We start from the raw sequence: 20,142 nt of genomic DNA, 5'->3' as shown, positions 1-20,142 counted from the left end.
TCAGAACTCCAGCAGCTATTCGAGGCTTGATGCAGACCAAGAGAAACTGAGTTGGCCAAACCAAAACCCTGAGGTTGAGACCAATGGGCCAGGTAGCCCCACAGGCCATAATATCCCTGAGAATGTCCACCCAGAGCCACTGCCTGTCTGCTTGGCAGAAAGCAGAGGACAGATCCTGGCCTTCCCAGAACACCTACAACCTCTCCTAGCACCTGGGCTATGGTGGGGAAGATTGTTAGCCTTGATCACTCACAGCCTGCCACCAGAAAGCTCGGCACAGCTCCCCTGCCCCAGAGCAGAGCCCACAGAAGTTCAAACCTACTCATCCTTCCTCGCTCATCCATTCCCTTGCAAACCACATAGGCTCTTACCTCCTCCTGGTGCTGCTGATAGGCCTTGGCTTCCAGGTGTGAGCCCCACCCCATGGCAGATTTCTTCCTGAGATCTGTGAGGTAATAAACTGTCCTTCACTAGCAGCCGCCTCTGATCTGTTGATCTTGCCATACCTAAATAATCACAGCTTCATAGTGAGAACAATTATTTATTACTCATTACAAAACTCTATTATTTATAATGATCTATAATGAACAGTAAAAGATATAATTGTAACAAATAATAATGCTGAAACAATGACTTCAGGCTTCGGCTCCACCTTCTTCTAGAACCGGCCTCCACCAGGTGGCCAAAGCTCCTAGTTGCCAGATCTAATGGATGCACTCATTTCACATCACCAACCACGTCCTCCTTAGGACACACCCATGTCTGCCACGTCACTTTCCAAGTTCCATCCCTAGGGGCAATCCCCAGACCCTTCCCTTGCAGATGCTCCTATAGATGCTTTATAGGGTCCTGTCCTGTTTGCTTCCAGACCTACACATGCACGCCAGGTGATCATTACCACCAAATCAGCAACAGCCACAGGACACCTGCCCTCTCTTCCACACACATCCCACAGGCATCTCAAACGCAGCCCAGCCCAATCCTCTCCCTAAAGCCCAGTCCCGTCTTTCCCTCCTTCAGAGAAGCACACCAGAAACCTGAGCACCCTCGTGGCATGCAGCTCAGGTGCACACTCTGCAGCTCACCCCTCGCCTGGTCGCTGGCAACTGCTCCTATCCCCCTTCCAACCCCACCCCGAGGCCCAGGCTCCCACTAATCCATCCTGAATGCTCCACCATCGTGCTCCCTGTTTTAGGAGAAACAGCCTTTCTGGCTGCACACTACTTTCTGGAATGTCTGAAATCTGAACCTTTTAAATCGCATCTGGTTTATGATCTGGCATTTCTTCCTTCCCTGGCTGCACCTCTGGTCCTACCCTGTCCCTCTGCGCATTCTCCAGCCGCACTGTACTTCATACTATTACCCTTGCTTCTGAGATAGATAGATCTTGCTTATAGATGATAGAAAGACTGGTATTGGATAGGTAGGTGGACAGGTAGATAACAGATAAATGGATCTGTAAATTTCATAAACTAGTCACATTTCTAAAAGAACTCTGAGGACCAACAGAAAGTAGCTGTTTTTCCTTTGCCAAGTAAAGACATTCCCCCCCACACACACACACACAATCAACCATCATTAACTTCAGAAAAGTGAAAAGAAAGGTATAACCTGAGAATGGAAGTCTAGGAAGGCTAGAGGTGTGGTCTCAATTAACTGAAAATTAGGGCTCCGTATTATGTGTTGTCTTGACGTCTGATAAAATCAGAAAGGCCTCAAATGTCTTGACATCTGATCAAATCAAACCTCTCCTCCCTGATCCGCTGATAAGGTCCCCAAACAACCTTCTTGATCCTGAGGACTCAATTCCTGCTAATCCCCCAAGGCGTGGGTTTCTGTTCTCTGGCATTGTGCAGAATTAGTCAAACTGCAAGTCACAACCTCCTACAGAAAACAGCATCCCACCTTCTGATGCTACGAGGCCTGCCTCCCACAGGTCCCGGCTGTTCACACTGCTTCCAGTGTGAGTCCTGTGTGTGTAATAACTCACTGTATGCAGTGGCCCCCACCTGGGCCACATTTGTGACCAGTAAGCTGTCACTGATCCCATCTGTCTGTGGTTACTTTCTGTTCTGTCATCCCCATGATCTCCCTGGAGATCCAAAGGAAGTGGCTACCTGGCACCCCCAACCACCTGGTGAGAGGAGGGAACAGAGGCCTGAGGAGCCCTGGAGAGCCCGGTGTCTTGAGTCAGGAGACCTGAGCATCACAGCTGTGACAGGAGGGGTAGCTCTAACTCTGCCAGCTGTGTGACTGTCTGATGGGATCATGAATGGGAAGTGATGGCTGGTCCCCTCGGCTGTCCTAAATACACATGCATGTTCAGAGAAGTTGATATTCCGCGCATGTCTCTAGCTGGAGCAGCAGACGATGGTGGGAGAAGGAACTTGGAGGCTAACTAGGCAGCCTGTCTTGGGAAATCTTGCTTCGACTGAGTCCTTCCTGCTTTGGGTGCTCACCCCTGTCCATCAGTAAAATGGGAGTTGATAAATCTCCTCCTGTGTGCCACTCTGTGTCCCTTTCCAAATCCCCGACTGTCTCATCTGGGCCCTGAATTCCAACCACTGCACACCTTGCTCTAGCAGGCACACCACCGCACATTCTGTTGGGCCACGTTCCCCCTCCCCTTCCTGAAGGCAAAGTGCCTGGGGACCCCGAAAGTAGGCCAGGTCCTCCTAACCTTACCAAAGTAGCACAGCTAGCCCTCCACTCAGAGACAGGGCTTCAGGGAGGGAAACGAAGCATCCAGGGCCTCAGCCAGCCAGAGCCCCAACATCTGCTGCAGGTAAGGGGCTTCTGGGTATCTCCAAAAGAGAGAAAGAAAGGAAGGGGGAAAAAATGGAAGGGAAGAAAAGAAAGAGAATAAAAGAGAGGAAGCTGGAAGGACATGGCTCAAGTAGTAGAGCGCCAGCCATGAGTAAACCAGCTGAGCAAGTTGGAGGCCCTAAATTCAAACCTAAATGCTAGTAGAAAAAAAAACTATGGCAATGAAAAGCCAGGTAGGCTGGCCTATGGTGGGGGGTGGGCTTCAGAGCCCTTAGCGCTGCTCAGCCCCCAGGACCTGACAGCTCCCAGGCTCCATGACCGGAAGTGTGGGTGACCAGGGAGGCAGCTGCATGTTCTTCAGATGCATGAGGAGCTTCCGTGATTTACTACAACTATGGGAAGGGCCCCTTTGGGTTGGACCTTGCACAAGACCCATTCCAGTTAGAATGCCCTATCACTTTAAGTGCTGGGAGACCCCCTCCCCCCCCTCCAGCCCTCCAAGGAAACAGACAAGTGAACCTCCACTGGCCAGCCCAGAATGGGTTCCAGTGGAGCCATTACAGTACCAGAAACTGCAGCCACTGTGCCAGGACCGACTTTGATGAAGAAACAGGAGACTGGACAGGCAATGGCTGGGAGGCAGGGGTAGCCCACAGGAAGCCCCCATCAGAACGCCACCAGGCAGGAAGATCAAATCCAATACACTTTTCGTTTAAACAAAAATCACTGCTCCTGCCGGTATGAAGGATAAGCCATCTAGAACTAGCTGGTTAAAAAGAAAAACAAAAGACCCCTGGTGACATCAAGTTGGTGGGGTAGATAGGATACCCCAGGAGACCAAAAGCAGCTGGCAGATGATCAGCCCCAGGCCTTCCCCACGGCTCCCCTCTGCACTGGGCTCCGGGAAGGAGGCCGAGGCTCAGCCCTGGGGGCCTCTGGCTCTTTCCGGGTGAAGTTGCAAGGGCTGGGGTGGGGAAGAGCCAGAGCCAGTTGTCCCAGGGTGACACAGCCCTGCGCTTCGCCTGACCAATGCAATTGGTAGAAATCTGCACGGCTCCTTCCTTGGTCTGGCGACCGGTCAGTCCTCTGGAAAAGTGAGAAGCTTCTAGCTGCTGGGAAGTGGGAAGGTGCCAGCCTAGGAGCTGAGGAAAGCGCCTGCGTGTTCCTCTAAAGGGGAGGAGTGGGGTTGGGGGCCAGGGAAGGCCCAGGTGGGGGTGCAAGCCTGCCTTGCTTTCCCGAAAGGCTGCTCCAACGTGGAAAGCACCCAGGCGGCTTCCTTTGGAGAAAGTCGGGGATGCTCTGATGTCAACACCCCTCAGGAGGGGTGGATCGGGAAGAGAGCCTTGGCTCCCCGCCGGCATTCCTTGTTTGTGGATTCCCACCCTGAAGACGGTGGGAAGAAGGGGGTGCAGCTTTAGGACGACAGCAATCACACGGGGCTGAAGAGGCAGCTGATGGGGGTGGGGGCCACCCCGAGGGCTGCCCCAGCCCTCCCCTCCCTCCCGCGCCCACCCGCCACCGGGCTGAGGTCCCGGTTGCTTGGCAGCCCGCCGCTTTCCCACACCCAGATGCAACCTCAGCGTCCTCCTCTTCCCCCTTCCCCCTTCTCCTCCCTGCCTCCCCCTCCTCCTCCCCGCTCCTCCGTGTCTTCCCCGCGCCCCCCCCTCCTCCCCTCTCCATCCTTTCTCCTCCGCCTCTGATTGGCTGAGGCCCGGGCCCTCCTCGCTCCCCCCCGCCCCCACCCCGGGTGAAAACTGCGGGCTCCGTGCGGGGCGCAGCTACTGGAGGCGGCGGGTGGAGCGGAGGCTGCAGCGGCGGAGGACCGGGCCCGAGCCCAGGTGAGAGGTGGGGCCGGAGGGGACCCGGCCCTGGGCGCCCCGAGTCGGAGGCGCACGGAGCGGGGCGCGGGGGGAGCTGCCTCACCTGGGCCCGGTGCTCCGCGGGGCCCGTCCGCGCCCGAGGACGCGGGGCCGAGGCTCGGGCTGCGGAGGACAACCGGAGGAAGGACATCGGGACAGCCCGTGACGGCGCCCCACCTGGCCGAGCCCCAGTGCGGCTCGCCGGGACGGGGAGGGGGCGGAGGGCCGGGTGGGGGTGGGAGTGGGCGCGGGCGGGCTGGAGGGAGCCCCCTCCCCTGACCCCGCGGGGAGCGGCGTGCGAGCGCCCGCACCCGGGCATCCGAGCCTGGCAGCCGCAGTGTGGCGGGCGGGGGCCGGACGGGGGAGGGGACGGCGGGGGGGGGCCTCCCTTGGGAACTGGGTCGGGCGGGGCCGGGGGGGAGGGGCTGGTGCGGGGCCCGCAGGCGGGGCGGCGCTGGGGCCGCGGCCTGCCGGAAAACGGGGCGCCGGACCCGACCAGCGTCTGCCCCGGGGCCCGCGCCCGCCACTCCCTTCGGCCCCGCGGCGCCCAGCCCCGCTTCCGCCGCCCGTCCTCGAAATCCAAGCCCCGTGCCAACCCCGGGGCCCGGCCACGGCGGCCGGGCATCCGCCCCCGAGGACGCCGGCGGCGGCCGTGGCGCGGCCGCGGGGACCCGGGCCTCACCCACCCCGAGGCGGGGCGCCCCGGGGCGCCGGACTCCCCCGGCGCGGCGCGCGCGGCCTGCGCACCGGGGCGCACGCGCTCTGGCCGGCGCCGCTCCGCTGGGCCACCGGCTCCGGGTCGCCCGGACGGGGGTCCAGCCCAGGCCGGGAGGCGGGGGGCGCTGGAGAGCGGAAGAGAACGGAAACCTGCAGCCCCCGAAGCCCCGAGACCCGGGCGTGCCGAAGCACGGTTGGCTCGGTGCAGAAGGCTGTGGCTTTTCCTTGCACACGTGTCCCGCGCAGGCCCGCGGGGGAGGGGGGAGGAGGGGGGCTCCTCGGCTGACACACCCCTGACGTCATCGCCGGCCGATGACGTTAACTTTGGGGGGCCGTGGCCCCGCCAGATGTTTATCACGTGTCGTTTTTTAATGGCGGGGGACTGGTGTCAGGCTTTGAACTCAGAGCCTCCAGCTCTCCCCCCTTCCCGCTTGCTTACAGCTGGCGCTCTTCCACTTGACCCAGGTCTCCAGCCCCATTCTCCTCATTTTATATTAGCATCGATTAGTTACACTTTCATTTTTCTTAATCCTCACCGCCACCCCGTAGGAATCTACAGTTCAAAAAGCTTCATTCATTCAATAGCTCTTTTTCCCAGCACTCATTCTGGAGACAGAGGCAGAAATCTTGAGTTCCAGGTCAGATGGGGATCATAAAATAAAAATTTAAAAAATACAATAAACAACCGAAGGTCCACACATTCAGGAGATGGAGATGGAGAGGATCTCGGTTCCAGGCCAGCCCTGGGAAAAAGGCTGCTGGACTCCATCTCACTATGCTGGCCCTGCTCAGGCCCCAGTCATCTGAGCTACAGGAAATAGAGGAAGAGGAAGATCCTGGCCCGGTTTGCATAAATGGCTCGGGTGTGGCTCCAGTGGGAGAGCAACTGCCTAACTAGTGTAAGGATATGAGTTCAATTCCCAGTGCCGCGCAAATACAAAACAAATTATAAATATCTTTTGGAAATCTATTAGATGCCAGAAACTATTCTAGACACTGAGGATTCTCTTCTAAACAAAATAAGAAGTTCCTGAGTGAGTTAGGATTTTTCTTAATGAGTACAAAATTTGTGTTTTGAGAGATAAGCTGGGCACCGTGGATCCTATGTAAAACCTCAGCATTTCAGGATAAAGAGTTGGGGGCAGCCTGGGCTACATATTGAGTTCTAGGCCAGCCAGAGCTGGTGAGACAGACTATCTCAAAAGAGAGAGAGAGAGAGTTCTGAAGATTAATTGCACAGAAATGGGAATGCAACAACACTACTGTGCACTTATAAAGTGGTTAGGACAATAAAAGTGTATTTTTTAACTTTTTATTTTTGTGATACTAAGGAATCAAACCCAGGGTCTCTTGTATGCTAGGCAAGCACTTTACTGCTAAGCCACACTCCCAGTCGATTTTACCAAATTTAATTTTACCAAATTAAAAATTATAAAGCAAACCAGGCACTGGTGACTCATGCCTGTAAATGTGTTTTATCAAATTAAAAATTTTAAAGCAAAGCCAACCCAGGAAGAAAAGTCTGTGAGACTCTTATCTCCAATTAATCAGCAAAAAGACAGAAGCAGAGCTGTTGCTCAAGTGATGAGTGGCAGCCTTGATCAAAAGAGCCGAGTGAAGGAGCACAAGGCCCTGAGTTCAAGCCCCGGAACCAACACATAAAAGCGTTCAAAGCACAGTCCCTGCTCTGACAAAGAATAGTAGATGTAATCCCTTAAAGTCACTCAGCTAGGAAGGGCTCGATGGCCACACACACACACACATACACACACACACACACACACACACACACACACACACACACACACACACACACACACACACACACACACACACACACCATTCCATGATATGCTTCCTCTTCCCTTGCTTTCCCTGCTGGCAGAGCAAATAATACCAGTGTCATCTTCAAAAACAAGTGGTGCCAGTGGCTCACGCCTATAATCCTGGCTATTCAGGAGGCTGAGATCTGAGGATCCCGGTTCAAAGCCAACCCAGGCAGAAAAGTCCCCATGAGACTCTTATCTCCAATTAACCACTCAAAACTGGAAGTGGCTCTGTGAGCAAAAGAGCTCAGGGACAGCACCTAGATCCTGAGTTCAAGTCCAATGACGGACAACAACAACAAAAAAAAATGATGGAGGGAAGGACTTTGGTGCCCACCATGTGCTCCTGGGCCCCAAGTCCATGTGGCCCATGGGGGATTCCTAACTATTCCCATCCCAGATCCGGAAGGAAGCTCCTGCACCATGAATCCAGCCATCGGCATTGCTCTCCTACTGGCAGGTACTGGGCAAGGGGCGGGGCAGAGCAGCCTCTTCCTCACAGCCTCAGAAGTGTGGGGACCAAGACAGTGGGCTGTTTCTCATCCCAAAGTCAGCTCTGGCCTAGCTGGCTGGCCTGCCTGGGGAGGACTTGAGGCACAATTTACTGAGCCCCGCACAATTTCCTGTGCAAAGGAACCTGAAATGTCCATATGGGAGCCGAGAACCCCTCCCCACCCCCTTTCCTCTCCTGTCCCAGGGCCCCAGCAGACTAAGGAAGGAGGCTGGGGTCTGCAGGGAGCCGTTGAGCCCTCCCTCCGGACCCTGGGGTGGGAAGAGATACTCATGCAGCAGTCAGACCCCATGCGAGGCCTGTGTCCACTCTTCTGGGGGGGGGTGGAGAACCCTGTTCCAAAGGCTCTCCCCCAATGCGGAGGAGGCACCGCTGGTGCCAGTGTTACAGGCATCTCAAGGGCAGAAGGTGACCAGCCTGACGGCCTGCCTGGTGGACCAGAGCCTTCGCCTGGACTGCCGCCATGATAACACCACCAGCTTGCCCATCCAGTACGAGTTCAGCCTGACCCGTGAGAAGAAGAAGCACGTGCTGTATGGCACGGTGGGCGTGCCTGAGCACATGTACCGCTCCCGGACCAACTTCACCACCAGGCACAACATCAAGGTCCTCTACCTTGCCAACTTCACCACCAAGGACGAGGGCACCTACACGTGCGAGCTCCGCCTTTCCGGCCAGCCGCCCACCATCTCCAATCAGAACGTCTCTGTGCTCAGGGGTGAGATCTGTCCCCAGCAAGGTCACCCGGGCCAGGAGAGACAGGGGCAGGGTGGTGGGGAGCAGTCTGGGTGCACAGCCAGCGGTTCCCTTAGCTGGGCCAGAGGAGAGAGGCCCATATTTCTCTCTGTTCCCTGGACAGCTGTCTGGTCCCCTGGGGTGCCACTGTTCAGCGTGTGCGTGGAGGAAGGGCCTGTCAGGCCGAGCTATCACACCCTGATTAGAAGCATGTCTCTGTCCTTTTCTCCAGCCGAAAAACAAGGATGTGAGCTCCACCCTTGCTTAGCTTTCTGAGGATGACGTTTAGTACAGTTTTTGTAAGCCGCATGGGCCAAGGCTCAGGAACATGTAACATGAGAATGAGGGTTGGAGGTTGGTCCCAGCCTGAGTTCCCGTCCTCCCTCCCTCCCCCTTATTCTCTCTCCACAGACAAGCTGGTCAAGTGTGAGGGCATAAACCTGCTGGCTCAGAACACCTCATGGCTGCTGCTGCTCCTGCTCTCGCTTTCCCTCCTCCAAGCCACGGATTTCATTTCCCTTTGACTGGTTGGGCCGACGGAGGATACAGAAAGCCTCCAGGCCCTGTGCAGAGACCCTGCTTCTCTGAGTTGGCTGACCCCCTCCCCTCAGTCCCTCACACAACCTGGGGAGAAGTGGGGACCCCACCCCTTATGAGAAATCTCAGTGCTGCATGCCACCATCTTCCCTGCCACACCGCCACTTCCCTCTCCACACACCACTGGCTGTGTTTTTGTAGTCTTTCTTCCAGAGCTGCTTCTGTCTGGTTTATTTAGAGTTTCTCCTTCCTTTCCGTTGGGAGTTGATGACCAGGGAAGCCAGGGTTGGGGACCTAATGGCAGTGAGGTCACATGGCACACAGGAGATGGCAGTGAGGTCACGTGATGCACAGGAAAGGGCAGTGGGGGGAGGGGAGGGGTTATCCTGGCCCACCAGGCCGAGGGAGAGTCCCCAGGGATGAGGGGGGCACTGGGGTGTGCGTGGGCCTAGCACATGCCCAAGATAGGAAGCATGCCTTGAGACCCCGAGGTGAAGGGATCACCAAGTGCTTGTGGCCTGTCACCAAAGGGTAAGGACAGAGTCCCCAAGAGACACAGACCAAAAAATAAAACCAAAAAAACCCTTCTTGCCACTGCACAAGTCCGTGGGGAGCTTGGGACGGCTGGGCCGTGAGGATGCAGCTAATGGAGGCTGGGGGAGGGGAAGGCCCTCCTGCTCACCCATGCTAAACACCAGCCCGCCCCTCGCTGAGGATGGGGCAGGGGACCAGCCCCAGCCCCAGCAGTCCCAAGCTTCAGAACTCTGTAAGTGGGGGAGTCCCATAGCTATACAGCTGTACCCCGGTTTCTAAGGGAGGCTCTTCCTTCCCCTGCCCTGCAATGCCTGCACTCTGGCTGGGCCTGAGTCCTACACAGCTCTGCCCCGCAGCCTGCCTCTGGGGTCTCTGAGGGACCCCAGGTAGGCCATGGAGACCCCAGGGCCATGCACCCCTCTGGAGATTGCTTTTCCAAACCCTTCCTTTCCCTCCTTCCCCCCCCTCCCCCACCAGCGACTCTGCCTGTCCCTTTGCCCATGTGTGCTGCCCCCACAGCTTCTAGCATCTCATTGAGGAAAAAGAAAACCACACAATAAAGCCAGGCCTCTGGAGTCTGTCTGTCCGTGTGTGCCTCTCTGTTCTGCTCCTCTGAAATCCCCAGGCTGCCTGGCTGCGTGTCTATGGCAGAAGGTGCCAAGAGCGGGGGCGGGGTGGGGGGCAGGCAGCCCTTCCTCTCCCTTCACCCCTCCCGTGGCACACTGACTTGTGCCCAGATGCGTGAGTGTGACCACTGCTGACTCACTCCCGGCCATCCAGGCCCCGCTCATCACACGTGCTGAGGCCCGCCTTGGCCTCTCGGCCCTGGTGGTTCTAACACGCCCACTTACGACTGGGAAGACACGTCCTTCCAGTAGCAATGACCACAGGACCAAGGCAACAGGGCAAGAATCCATGCATCCTTCCATCCCAAAGCGGGGGCCCAAGAAAGGGCTGGGACACATACTGTCCCCTCAGAAGTGGTGGGGGAACACTGGCCCCATCCCTGGCTCTCCTCGCTGCTCAGCAAGGCGTGGAGGGTCACTGTGAGGTTGGCTAGATGGGGATCCCAGGGTGGGAATGAGTTCTAGTTGTGTGAGCTGGTAAACAGCCTAAGCTGGCGGCCTGCAGCCTGGGAGCGTGGGGGAAGAGGCTGGCGCATGCATTCAGCTCTGGGCAGCTGAGTAATTTCTCTCTGCTCATTTTTCTAGACTAATGCCACTTGCTCCCTTCTCTTCCTGCCACCGCCTGACCTCTGCCTCACACTGGCCCCTGTGGTGGCCAGGCCCAAAGAGGACAGGAGAAGTCCACCAGAAGCACTGCCCGACACAGAGCAGGAGGCTGACAGCCATCCGCTGCACTGGTGTGGCCAGGCTGGGACGCTCAAGGAGAAGGTTGGGATCCTTGCTGGGCCCCAAGGCTGAGGAGCCCCGCCCTTGAGGCAGTAAGAAGTCGAGCTCCAATGTCTTTCTGGAAGAAACTAGGAAGCCAGGTAGGAGCCTGGCACCTCTGCGATACCGCCCGTGTGTCCAGCGTCTTACTGGACGGATGGGCAGGGTAGACAGGCCGAGACAGTGCAGACAGCATTGAAGACAGGCTGAACACTGCTCCCACCATCGGAGACCACCTTCCATGGTGATCTTCCACGGCAGCTGCCCACCCGCCAGCACAGGTTTGGCTCGCCCTCTCTGGGCCTCTGTGTCCTCACTCCAGGCCCTTTAACCTACACTTAACACTAATTAAATGGAAAGGAAGGAAAACGACCGTTCCTGGGTTGCACCAGCCACATTTCAGGACGCACTGGGCAGAGCAGCACTGTGGACTAGATCACAGGCATGAACTGTCTGAACGAACACACTTGATGTGTCTGAATTCGGGAAGGGGAGGCAGAACACACAGATTCTGGAAACCTCTCAGTCCATCCACCCAGGGTGAGGGTAACTTCAGCCCAGGAATGCTTTGCGCTGACACCTCCAAGACCAGGTATGGTGTCCTGCTGCCCAGAGAAGGTGAGGCTTCTCTTCATGGATAGTCAAAGGCCTGTCATCCATCTGATTCTTTTCTTTCTTTCTTTTTTTCTTGCCAGTCCTAGGGCTTGAACTCAGAGTCTGGGCACTGTCCCTGAGCAGCATTTTTTTTTTTCTTACAGCTAGCACTCTACTACAGTGCTACTTTCGACTTTTTTCTGGTAGTTAATTGGAGGTCAGAGTCTCATGGATGTTTCTGCCTGGGCTGGCTTTGAACCACAGTCCTCAGGTCTCAGCGTCCTGAGTAACTAGGATTATGAGCATGAGCCACTCGTACCCAGCTACCCCTCTTCTCCATTTCCTTCTTCTACTTCCTTCAGAAGAACACAGATACCCCATCCACAGGGCTGGGTATTGTCTTTCACCTAGCAAACCACCCACATGCCCAGAGCACCGGTAGCTCAGCATCTCCTACGATCTATGTGCTGGCCATCTAGGCAGGGTCCCAGTAGGCTGGCTCCCCACTGATGTCCTTCCCCCTTTTCCTCTTTCCTCATCTCTATCTAAGCATCTGCTAGGTTGAGATTCCTGGGTGACAAATAAAAAGAATGAAAGAACACAGAACTTCCATGCCCCCTACAGGAGCAGAGGAGAAAAAGACAGGAGGTCAAAACATTGCTTATAATTAACAAGTGTCCATTGGATTTAGCAGCTAGGGGATCAATCACGGCTGTGGAAGTTTCCTGAAGTCTGAGAGACAGAAGACACATAGATGTTGCATGGACTGGGAAGGAGGAAAATAGAGCACATAATTCTGCCAACAGAACCATAAAGAAGAGAGAGATGGACCTTCACTTAAAGACTGTCATGGTGACAATATGGTGGTACATACCTATAATCACTCAGAAAGCTCCGGTAAGAGATTGAAGAGTTTGAAACCACGCTGTACTACATAGCAAGATGGTGTCTCAAAAAAAAAAAAACAAAAAAGCCTAGCACTAGTGACTCATAGCTGTAATCCTGGTTATTCAGGAGGCTGAGACCTGTGAATCTAGCCCAGGCAGAAAAATCCATGCGACTGAGAGCACTCTGAGCATCCTGAGTTCAAGCCCAGTACCAGAACCAAAAATAAATATGGTTGTCTCAGCCATTTCCATCCCTCTCCTCCTGTTCTTTCATGAACTCATCCACAATCAGGCTTTCACCCCAGTCTACCCCAAGTAGAGATCGAGGTCGCCAACCTTTGAAATCAATTTTCAAACTCATGTCCCTTGACCTCTCCTCCTTGGTGAACTCCCTCCCACCAGCATCCAGCACACAGCACCTCCTGGGACTCTTCCCCACTACACTGGCCATTCCTCAGTTTCCCAGATGGTTCCAGTCCAAGCCACTTCATCTTGGAAAGCTCTCTGATCGAGGCCTCACCCATCCCTCTGTCTATACTTGCTCCCTTGGCAATCTCTTGTAGTTTTAAATAGCATCCATATGCTGATGATTCAATTTTGTATCTCAGCTCAGACTTGAACATCAACTGCTTTCTTGGTATCTAATTAAGTGCCTAACAGACATCTCAAATTTATGATGTATTCAACCAGGCTCCTGATCTACCACCACCACTACCACCACCAAAACTCGCTTCTTCCATGGCTTGCCTCTCCTCAGTTAAGGTTCGGGAAGAAACTTCCTCCTTTCCTCTCATACAATGATGCATAAGAAAACCCTGCAACTCTTGAGTCAAAACACATACAAAATACAATCCCTTCCCCACTTTTTTTTTTTTTTTGCAATATTAGGGATTAAACCCAGGGCCTGTCACACGCTAGACAAGCACTCTACTACTCAACTACATCCTCTTGCTTTTATAACCCAACCACATCTGATTGCCTCTCCTGGTATCCCAATAACCCAAGGCCACCGCCGTTTTTCCCCAGATAAGTGTCAGTGGCCTCTGGCTCTGTTCAGATCTGTTCTCCACAAAGTACCTAAAAGGATCTGGTTAGAAACAAACATCAGGTCCACATCCCACTCAGCTCAAAACCTTCCAAGCCAGAGTAAAAGCCAGTGTCAGGAGAATGACTTCAGGGCCCTACAAACACATCCCTCACTTATCTCTTTTTTTTTTTTTTTTTTTTTTGAGTCCAGTCGTGGGGCCTGAACTCTGGGCCTGGGCGCTGTCCCTCAGCTCTTCAGCTCAAGGCTAGCCCTCTACCATTTGAGCCACAGTGCCACTTCTGGCTTTTTTCTTTTTGCTTATGTGGTGCTGAGGAATCGAACCCAGGGCCTCTGAGGCATGCCTTCTACCACTGAGCCACCTTCCCAGCCCCCTCACTTATCTCTTATTCTCTCCCTGCCCCACCCCTTTGCTTATCCCAGATCAACTCCATACAGTGTGTGAGACTGGCCCAAGGTACAGAGAGACTAAAGAAAAGCCAGCAGATATGGAAGTGTACATTGTACAATTTATTAGGAGACTTACTGACAGAAGCAGCAAAAAGACCAGGTAGAGCCCAGCAATTTAAGTCCAGAAGGGAGATATATTTATGGATTAAGACACCAATGACTTCATTCTGGCTGGAATAACCCTGGTTTATCTTTTCATCATACTCTTTGTAGAGTTAACATATGCTAATAAATGTTTTAAAAGAAAGAAATAATATCAAAGAGTCAAGTGTCTCCCTGAAGCCAGTGTCTGATTATAAAGCTCTACAAATGACTCTAATAGTTTTATTCTATTTATAGTTTGCTGAGAAACCGTGCAAGAAAAATCAGCTAGAGTGACTCAGGGGGCATATGTGGTGGTTACAACTCAAGATGGCATGGGGTGGGAATGTGACTTAGTGGTAGAGTGCTTTCCTAGCATGCATGAAGCCCTGGGTTTGATTCCTCGGTACCACATAAACAGAAAAAAACAGAAAGTGGCACTGTGGCTCACGTGGTAGAGTGCTAGCCTTGAGCAAAAGAAGCTCAGGGACAGACCCTGAGGACAGCCCCAGGACTGGCAAATAAAACATAAAATAATACAAAGATGGCTGCAGTGGCCAGGCACCAGTGGCTCACACCTATAATCCAGCCCTCAGGAGGCTGAGATCTAAGCATCTCAGTTCAAAGCCAGCCCAGGCAGAAAACTCCCTGTGAGACTCTTGTCTCCAATTAACCACTCAAAAAAAAAAAATCAGGTGGTGGAGGGAAAGGATAGTGGGAGAACAATAAACGAAGGGGTAACAATGCTGGACAAGAAATGTACTCATTACCTTACTCATGTAACTGTAACCCCTCTGTACAGCATCTTTACAATAAAATAAATTTTAAAAACATAAAAAAAATCAGGAAGTGGTGCTGTGGCTCAAGTGGTAGAGCACTAGCCTTGAGCACACAGAGCCTCAGAGACTACCGAGGTCCTGAGTTCAAGGCCCACACCTGACAAAAAAAAATTGGCTGCAGTCAGGTCAAGCTGTATTATTAACTGCTTCAGTAACACCAACCTTATTCTCCCTCAAGCACAGCCTTTAAGTTCCCTCCTCAGGACCTTCTAAATTACCTTCCTCTCTGTCTAGAACATTCTCTGGGGGCTGATATGCACAAGGCTCACTCATCTTCAGCTCATTCCAATGTCACTTTCTCACCAGGGTGCCTCTGACTATACAAACTCCACATCACCCTCCATGCTTGGCTGTCCTCCTCAGCTCTTAATGCCTTCTAATGTGCTGTCTTCTCTACTTCTTGTTGACATGCTGCTTCTAGTAGAATGTAAGTTCCTGGAGTGGCTGGACAGCCCCGTCCCCTTTTTAGAAGAGGGTCTGTCAGGTTCAGTCCGTTCCTGTTAAATGAAGTGATAGAACGTCGGCTCAAGAAATCCTAAAGGGTGAGATCCCCAAAGGAAGGGACTTGGACAAGCAAGACACATCCTTCACGGCGCTTGGGCAGAGGCAAGGACGGATCCTGATAGGTTTGGAAGTAGAAATGTAAGTATTCTGCTCCTGCTTGCCTCGGATTTCTTTGGGAAACTGAGGAGAGGGGCTTGGGAGGGGAGACCCGTAGGACAGGTGGGGGTGGGGACTGGGAGGAGTGGCCCAGGGCACCTGCAAGGCTCCTTCCCGGCCGCTTCCACGGAAGCTGACCCCTGGGCGGGTCTGAGGACCACCCGCATCTGGTCTGCGCGTGGGGCGGAGCAGCAGCATCTCCGCGTATTGGCTTCGGCTTCTTCCTGAGAGTCCAAGAGCACTCCTGCCACGCCTCCGTGCCTCGGTTTACCGACGCTGGCAAGCATGGCCTAGCCTCTTGTCCAAAGGGTGGACAGTGAGCGGGGCGCCCTTCACCTTGAGGAAAAAGAGGCTGAGGAGCAGAAGCGCCCCAAAATCTGAAAGTCGGTGCGATGCGCCCCGGGACGCACGTCCCGGGCCTTCTAGAAGCCTGAGCCCGCCTCGGTCTCCGTCCCTGCCAGCGGCCCGGGCCGGTCACCCGCCCCGCGGCTGCTTTCCCCGCCCCACCCATTCCACACCGGCGTGCATTCCCTCCACGTGGTTCTCTGTGTATATCGGTTGCCGGGGAGACCCGTGTCGGGCGGGGCTCAGGTGACGTCACAATCGGAACAAGCCAATCGCGTGTCAGTGATGCGAGACGCGGGGCGTGGTTCTGCGGGTCCGGGCGCAATGAGGCGGCTGCCCGCTGGGTGGCGCCGATTTCCCGGGAAGGTCCTTCCTGGGCCCCCGGCGGAGGCGGGGGAGAGGCGGGCAGGAGCGGAGCGAGGCCCGGGAGCCCTCTGCGTCAGCTGCTGCTCGCTGCGCCGCGCCAGGACCCGCCAGGACTCACCCGCAGCTCCATGCTTGTGCCCGGTTCGACTCGTCCATCCTCCGAGAAGAGGCAGGTACGGTGCCACCACCTGTCGGAGGTCTGGCGAGCGGGGAGGGGGCGGGGGCGGGGAGGGCCGGGCTGTGCACGCGGGGGTCGGGCCGGCTCCGAAAGTGAAGTGTCAGCCGCGGTCTGGGCAGGATGGGCGCCGGGAATATAGGGCGAGGGCCGGCAGCGCGGGGGAGCTCCAGCTGTGGGCGCCAGTGTGCGAGGGGGGCTGCCAGCTGCCAGCCCGGGGTGCCAGGAAGAGCCATCTGTGTGCGGATCGCTGTGTTCCCAGGAGCTGCCGCTCGGGCGGCCCCGGGTCGCGGTGCCCTGTGCGGTCCGCGGCCGGGAGGACGATGGCTGGCCCGCCCCCTCCCCACGCGTGCAGGGGGCTCCCTTCGCCTCTGCCCGGGGGGTCGGGGTGTGGGGGTCCTGTCTCTGGCGAGTTTGCCGAAGGGGGAAGGGGGCTTAGGGAGAAGACAGCAGTTAAGCGGAAGGAGAGATTTTTCCACCAATCCCGAATCAGAAAGAGGCAACTTTGAAATTCTCACCAATCCTACAGCGAAAGTAGATAAGTAGATGTGGGTGCTCCAGGCAAGAGCCACTTGCCATGGGAAACCCTGCCCCCCCCAACCCTGGCTCGTCCCCTGACTGGAGAGCCAGTGGGTGCGCCAGAGTTGGGGCATCCCTGACTCTTTGGATGCTTCAATGCAACGCCGGACAGGAATGAGGACTGGAATGAGGGCGTCCTCAAGTGCATCACCAGGTCCAGGCTGAGTCAGCCGTCTGTGCTGAGACAGGGTGGAGGCACCAGCCTGGGTCCTCCTAGTCCTCAGGGAGAGCCATCGAGCAACAGGAAGATCATCCTGGGAGCAGACAGGTGCACAGAGGCTAGAGAGGCCGAGAACCCTGCTCCTTCCTCTAGTGGCCCTGCCAAGCCCAGCCCTCCACCAGGAAATCCTGAGCCCTCCAACAGGTAGAGTGGAACTACCCCCCCCCCCAGGGGCCAGGCATGCCGCTGGTCTCCTGGGGGAAGCTACTTTCACCATATTTTTCTAGGTAAAGGGGAAAAGTAGCCCAAAAGGACTTGGCCTGTCTTGCCTTAAGGGGCCAGATATAGAGGAAGATGACAAATTATAACTGCTCTTCTCCCTTTTGGAACACGAGTAGTTCAAAAACCCACGGGGATGTAGGGTGGCATTCAGACAGGGCACTCCTTGAGGGTGTAGCCTGAAGCCCTTTTCCTCTAGAAAGGGTTGCCTGATACTACCAATTCTGCTTCTAGTACAAATAAGTATTCAATAGGATTGCCATTTGTTGAATTCTTATTCCATATATTATTTCATCCTCAAAACTATAAAGTATTATTATATATTAATATTATATTGTTATTATAGTTATATTTTTATTTCCCTGATTGACAGTTGAAATAACTAAGGTTCAGCCAGTATAAGTGACTTGCTTATTGCCTGAGATCTAATAGAAAAAGAGCTAGAATTAGGACTAGACCTGAATTCAGTCCATTATGAGAAAGTAGTGAACAAGGGCATCAGTGGTTTACACCTGTAATCTTAATTACTGGGGAGGCTGAGATCTGAGAATCATGGTTCAAAGTCAGCCTGGGCAAGAAAGTCCATGAAACTCTTATCTCCAAATAATCACAGAAAAGCCTGGAAGTAACAATGTGGTTCAGATGGTAGAATGCTAGCTTTGAGCAAAAGAGCTCAGGGTCAGTGGACTGGCAGAAAAAGAAAGAAAAGAGAAGGAAGGGAGGGAGGGAGGGAAGGAGGGAGGGAGGGAGGGAGGGAGGGAGGGAGGGAGGGAGGGAGGGAGGGAAGGCGGGCAGTGAGCTAAAACCTGGGTGCTGGTCCCAACTTTCTATGAGCCCTGAAATTAGGTCTGCTCTATCACAAAATGCCAAGGGCTGGATTTACTCTAACTCCAAAGAATCCATCTTCTCCGTATTCTGCTCTCGAGTTCCATGCCAGCCCTCTGCCCTCTTTCAGTCCTGTTTCCAGTTGGACTCTCTACTGTTCTGCTTCAAAATGTTGGTTCCCAAGAGCCCTGGTAGCTCTCCTTGGCAGACTTCAGCCAGCAGAGAGTGGGCCTGCCACTGCCCCTTTAAGTCTCCCAGGGCTTGGAATGCAAGTGAGTGGCCATCTCTGCGAGGTCAGATAAGATACTAAATATATCGGAGCAGTAACCTGAGCTCCGGATTACCCAGCCCGAGTCAGTTTCTGGGCTCCACTGCTGTCCCTGCCCTGCTGGGGAAGAAGCCCCCAGGTCCCCTCCGGTGCCCCCATACAGGTCAGTAGCTGCCCCTTTGGTATCTGAACTTCATGGGGTGGCTGTGGAGTGGACAGACATGAGCAAGGCTGGGGGGCATGTGGGAGGCCACCTGCTGGGCCTGGGGAGTGCTGTCTGAAGCTCCTCCAGAGGTGGGGGCAGAGGAACACCCCAGGGGAGAGAGAGGGAGATAGCACTGTCCCCAGGAAAGTGCCTGGGCAGAGTGGCTGGAGAGGAGAATCAAGGGGCACAAGTACTTCTGGAGGTCCATTTCTTTTGCCTTTTTCTTAGACCTGGAGAGATGCCCACCCACTTCTCCACCAGTCAGGATGCCTGCCTTCCTCTCCATTCTTTTTTTTTTTTTTTTGGTCAGTCACGGGGCTTGAACTCTGGGCTTGGGCACTGTCCCTGCGCTCTTCAGCTCAAGGCTAGTGCTCTACCACTTGAGCCACAGCACCACTTCCGGTTTTCTGGTTGTTAATTGGAGATAAGAGTCTCATGAACTTTCCTGCCCGGGCTGGCTTTGAACCGTGGTCCTCAGATCTCAGCCTCCTGAGTAGCTAGGATTACAGGTGTCAGCCACTGACACCCGGCTTCCATTCTGTCTTACTTCCTCCCCCTCCCACCCCGCCACATGGACACACACACACACACACACACACACACACACACACACACACACACACACACAACATGCTGGTGCCTACTAGGAATGAGCGAGACAGACACCAATTCCTTCTAATGCCCCCTAACAAGGAAGACAAGCCGATCGTGTACTAAGCTGGTGCTACTGGGACTTAGCCCCTCACAGAGAGTGACAGGTCAGGGAGGGGGCTCCGGGGACCAGAGCAAAGGCTAAGTGTGCCCCACCCCCACCTTCACCCCCATTCTGTATGCCTGCCAGTGTTGGGTGTTTGTGCCCAGACAGTGTAGTGGGGATGGGCGCAGTTAGAAGGAAGGGTCAGAGAGTGGAGGTTCAGGGAGCCAGGGCCCCTCTGTCTCCCCTGCCCCCTGGGTCAGCACATTCTGATGTGGTGAACAAGCAGCTTTGGGAAGCTCTGAAGTCACCACTGTGGTGGTTCCCAAGCACCTGTTGAGACTGACTCCCCACTCACCTGCCCAGAGCAGCTGGGTAGGAGGGACTTCACCCTGACTGGGTGTGCCCACAGCCCAGCTCGTGGTCCTTAAGCACAGAAAGCTGAGTAGATCTGGGCAGGGAGGTGAGGGAAGGTGGCTGGGATGTAGGGCTCCCCCCTCCCCCATCCCAGGGCCAGGAGTGCCTGGGATTCTTGGGGAGCAAGTCCCTCCCCTGGCCGGGCAGGTTAGGGAGCCCTTCACGTGAGCCACAGGAAATGACAGTGGTTGATGACAGTGGCTGACGCAAGGAGCTAGACTGCCCCCCAGGGGACAGGGCTCCTTTTGGCCCCTGACTCACCCAGTGTCGGACCTGGGGAAGTGGGGGGGGCTGATCTACAGCCAGAAAAGGAGGCTGGGGCCCAAGCCCCTGAGTATAGAGGCAGAGGCCAGTGCCAGGGGACACGGGGTTGGCACAGCCTATGAAACGGAGGCCT

General features: G+C 55.0%; 2 protein-coding genes across 3 annotated transcripts in view; both read left to right on the top strand.

Annotated features, from left to right (window-relative positions):
- Positions 1-4,498: 4,498 nt before the first annotated feature.
- LOC138839016 (thy-1 membrane glycoprotein-like) lies at positions 4,499-10,067 on the top strand. The gene is made up of 4 exons (XM_070038673.1): positions 4,499-4,604; positions 7,569-7,628; positions 8,062-8,397; positions 8,826-10,067. Exons 2-4 carry the CDS (start codon positions 7,592-7,594, stop codon positions 8,936-8,938), a joined length of 486 nt encoding a protein of 161 aa, XP_069894774.1. The 5' UTR covers positions 4,499-4,604; positions 7,569-7,591; the 3' UTR covers positions 8,939-10,067.
- A 6,050-nt stretch (positions 10,068-16,117) lies between these two features.
- The window catches only part of LOC138839015 (ubiquitin carboxyl-terminal hydrolase 2), a 29,549-nt gene continuing 25,524 nt past the window's right edge, over positions 16,118-20,142 (top strand). The window contains exon 1 of one of the 2 annotated variants that reach the window (XM_070038670.1): positions 16,118-16,316. The gene's annotated coding sequence lies outside the window, so the exon portion shown is untranslated. Of the gene's footprint in view, positions 16,317-18,531; positions 18,593-20,142 lie in introns of those variants that run through there. The other variant, XM_070038671.1, reaches the window with a different exon arrangement.

This window comes from Dipodomys merriami, unplaced genomic scaffold (assembly GCF_024711535.1).
Source record: "Dipodomys merriami isolate MVZ:Mamm:240054 unplaced genomic scaffold, mDipMer1.0.p SCAF_29, whole genome shotgun sequence".
Lineage (NCBI taxonomy): Eukaryota > Metazoa > Chordata > Mammalia > Rodentia > Heteromyidae > Dipodomys > Dipodomys merriami.
The sequence above is the reverse complement of the archived record's forward strand: the minus strand, read 5'-3'. Positions and strand labels throughout refer to the sequence as shown.

Bases quoted from the DNA above. Each gene is read 5' to 3' on its own strand.
- LOC138839016 (XM_070038673.1), top strand. From the start codon at position 7,592: ATGAATCCAGCCATCGGCATTGCTCTCCTACTGGCAG. The intron at 7,629-8,061 runs GTACTGGGCAAG...CGCTGGTGCCAG, and splicing joins CATTGCTCTCCTACTGGCAG to TGTTACAGGCATCTCAAGGG. The intron at 8,398-8,825 runs GTGAGATCTGTC...CTCTCTCCACAG, and splicing joins GAACGTCTCTGTGCTCAGGG to ACAAGCTGGTCAAGTGTGAG.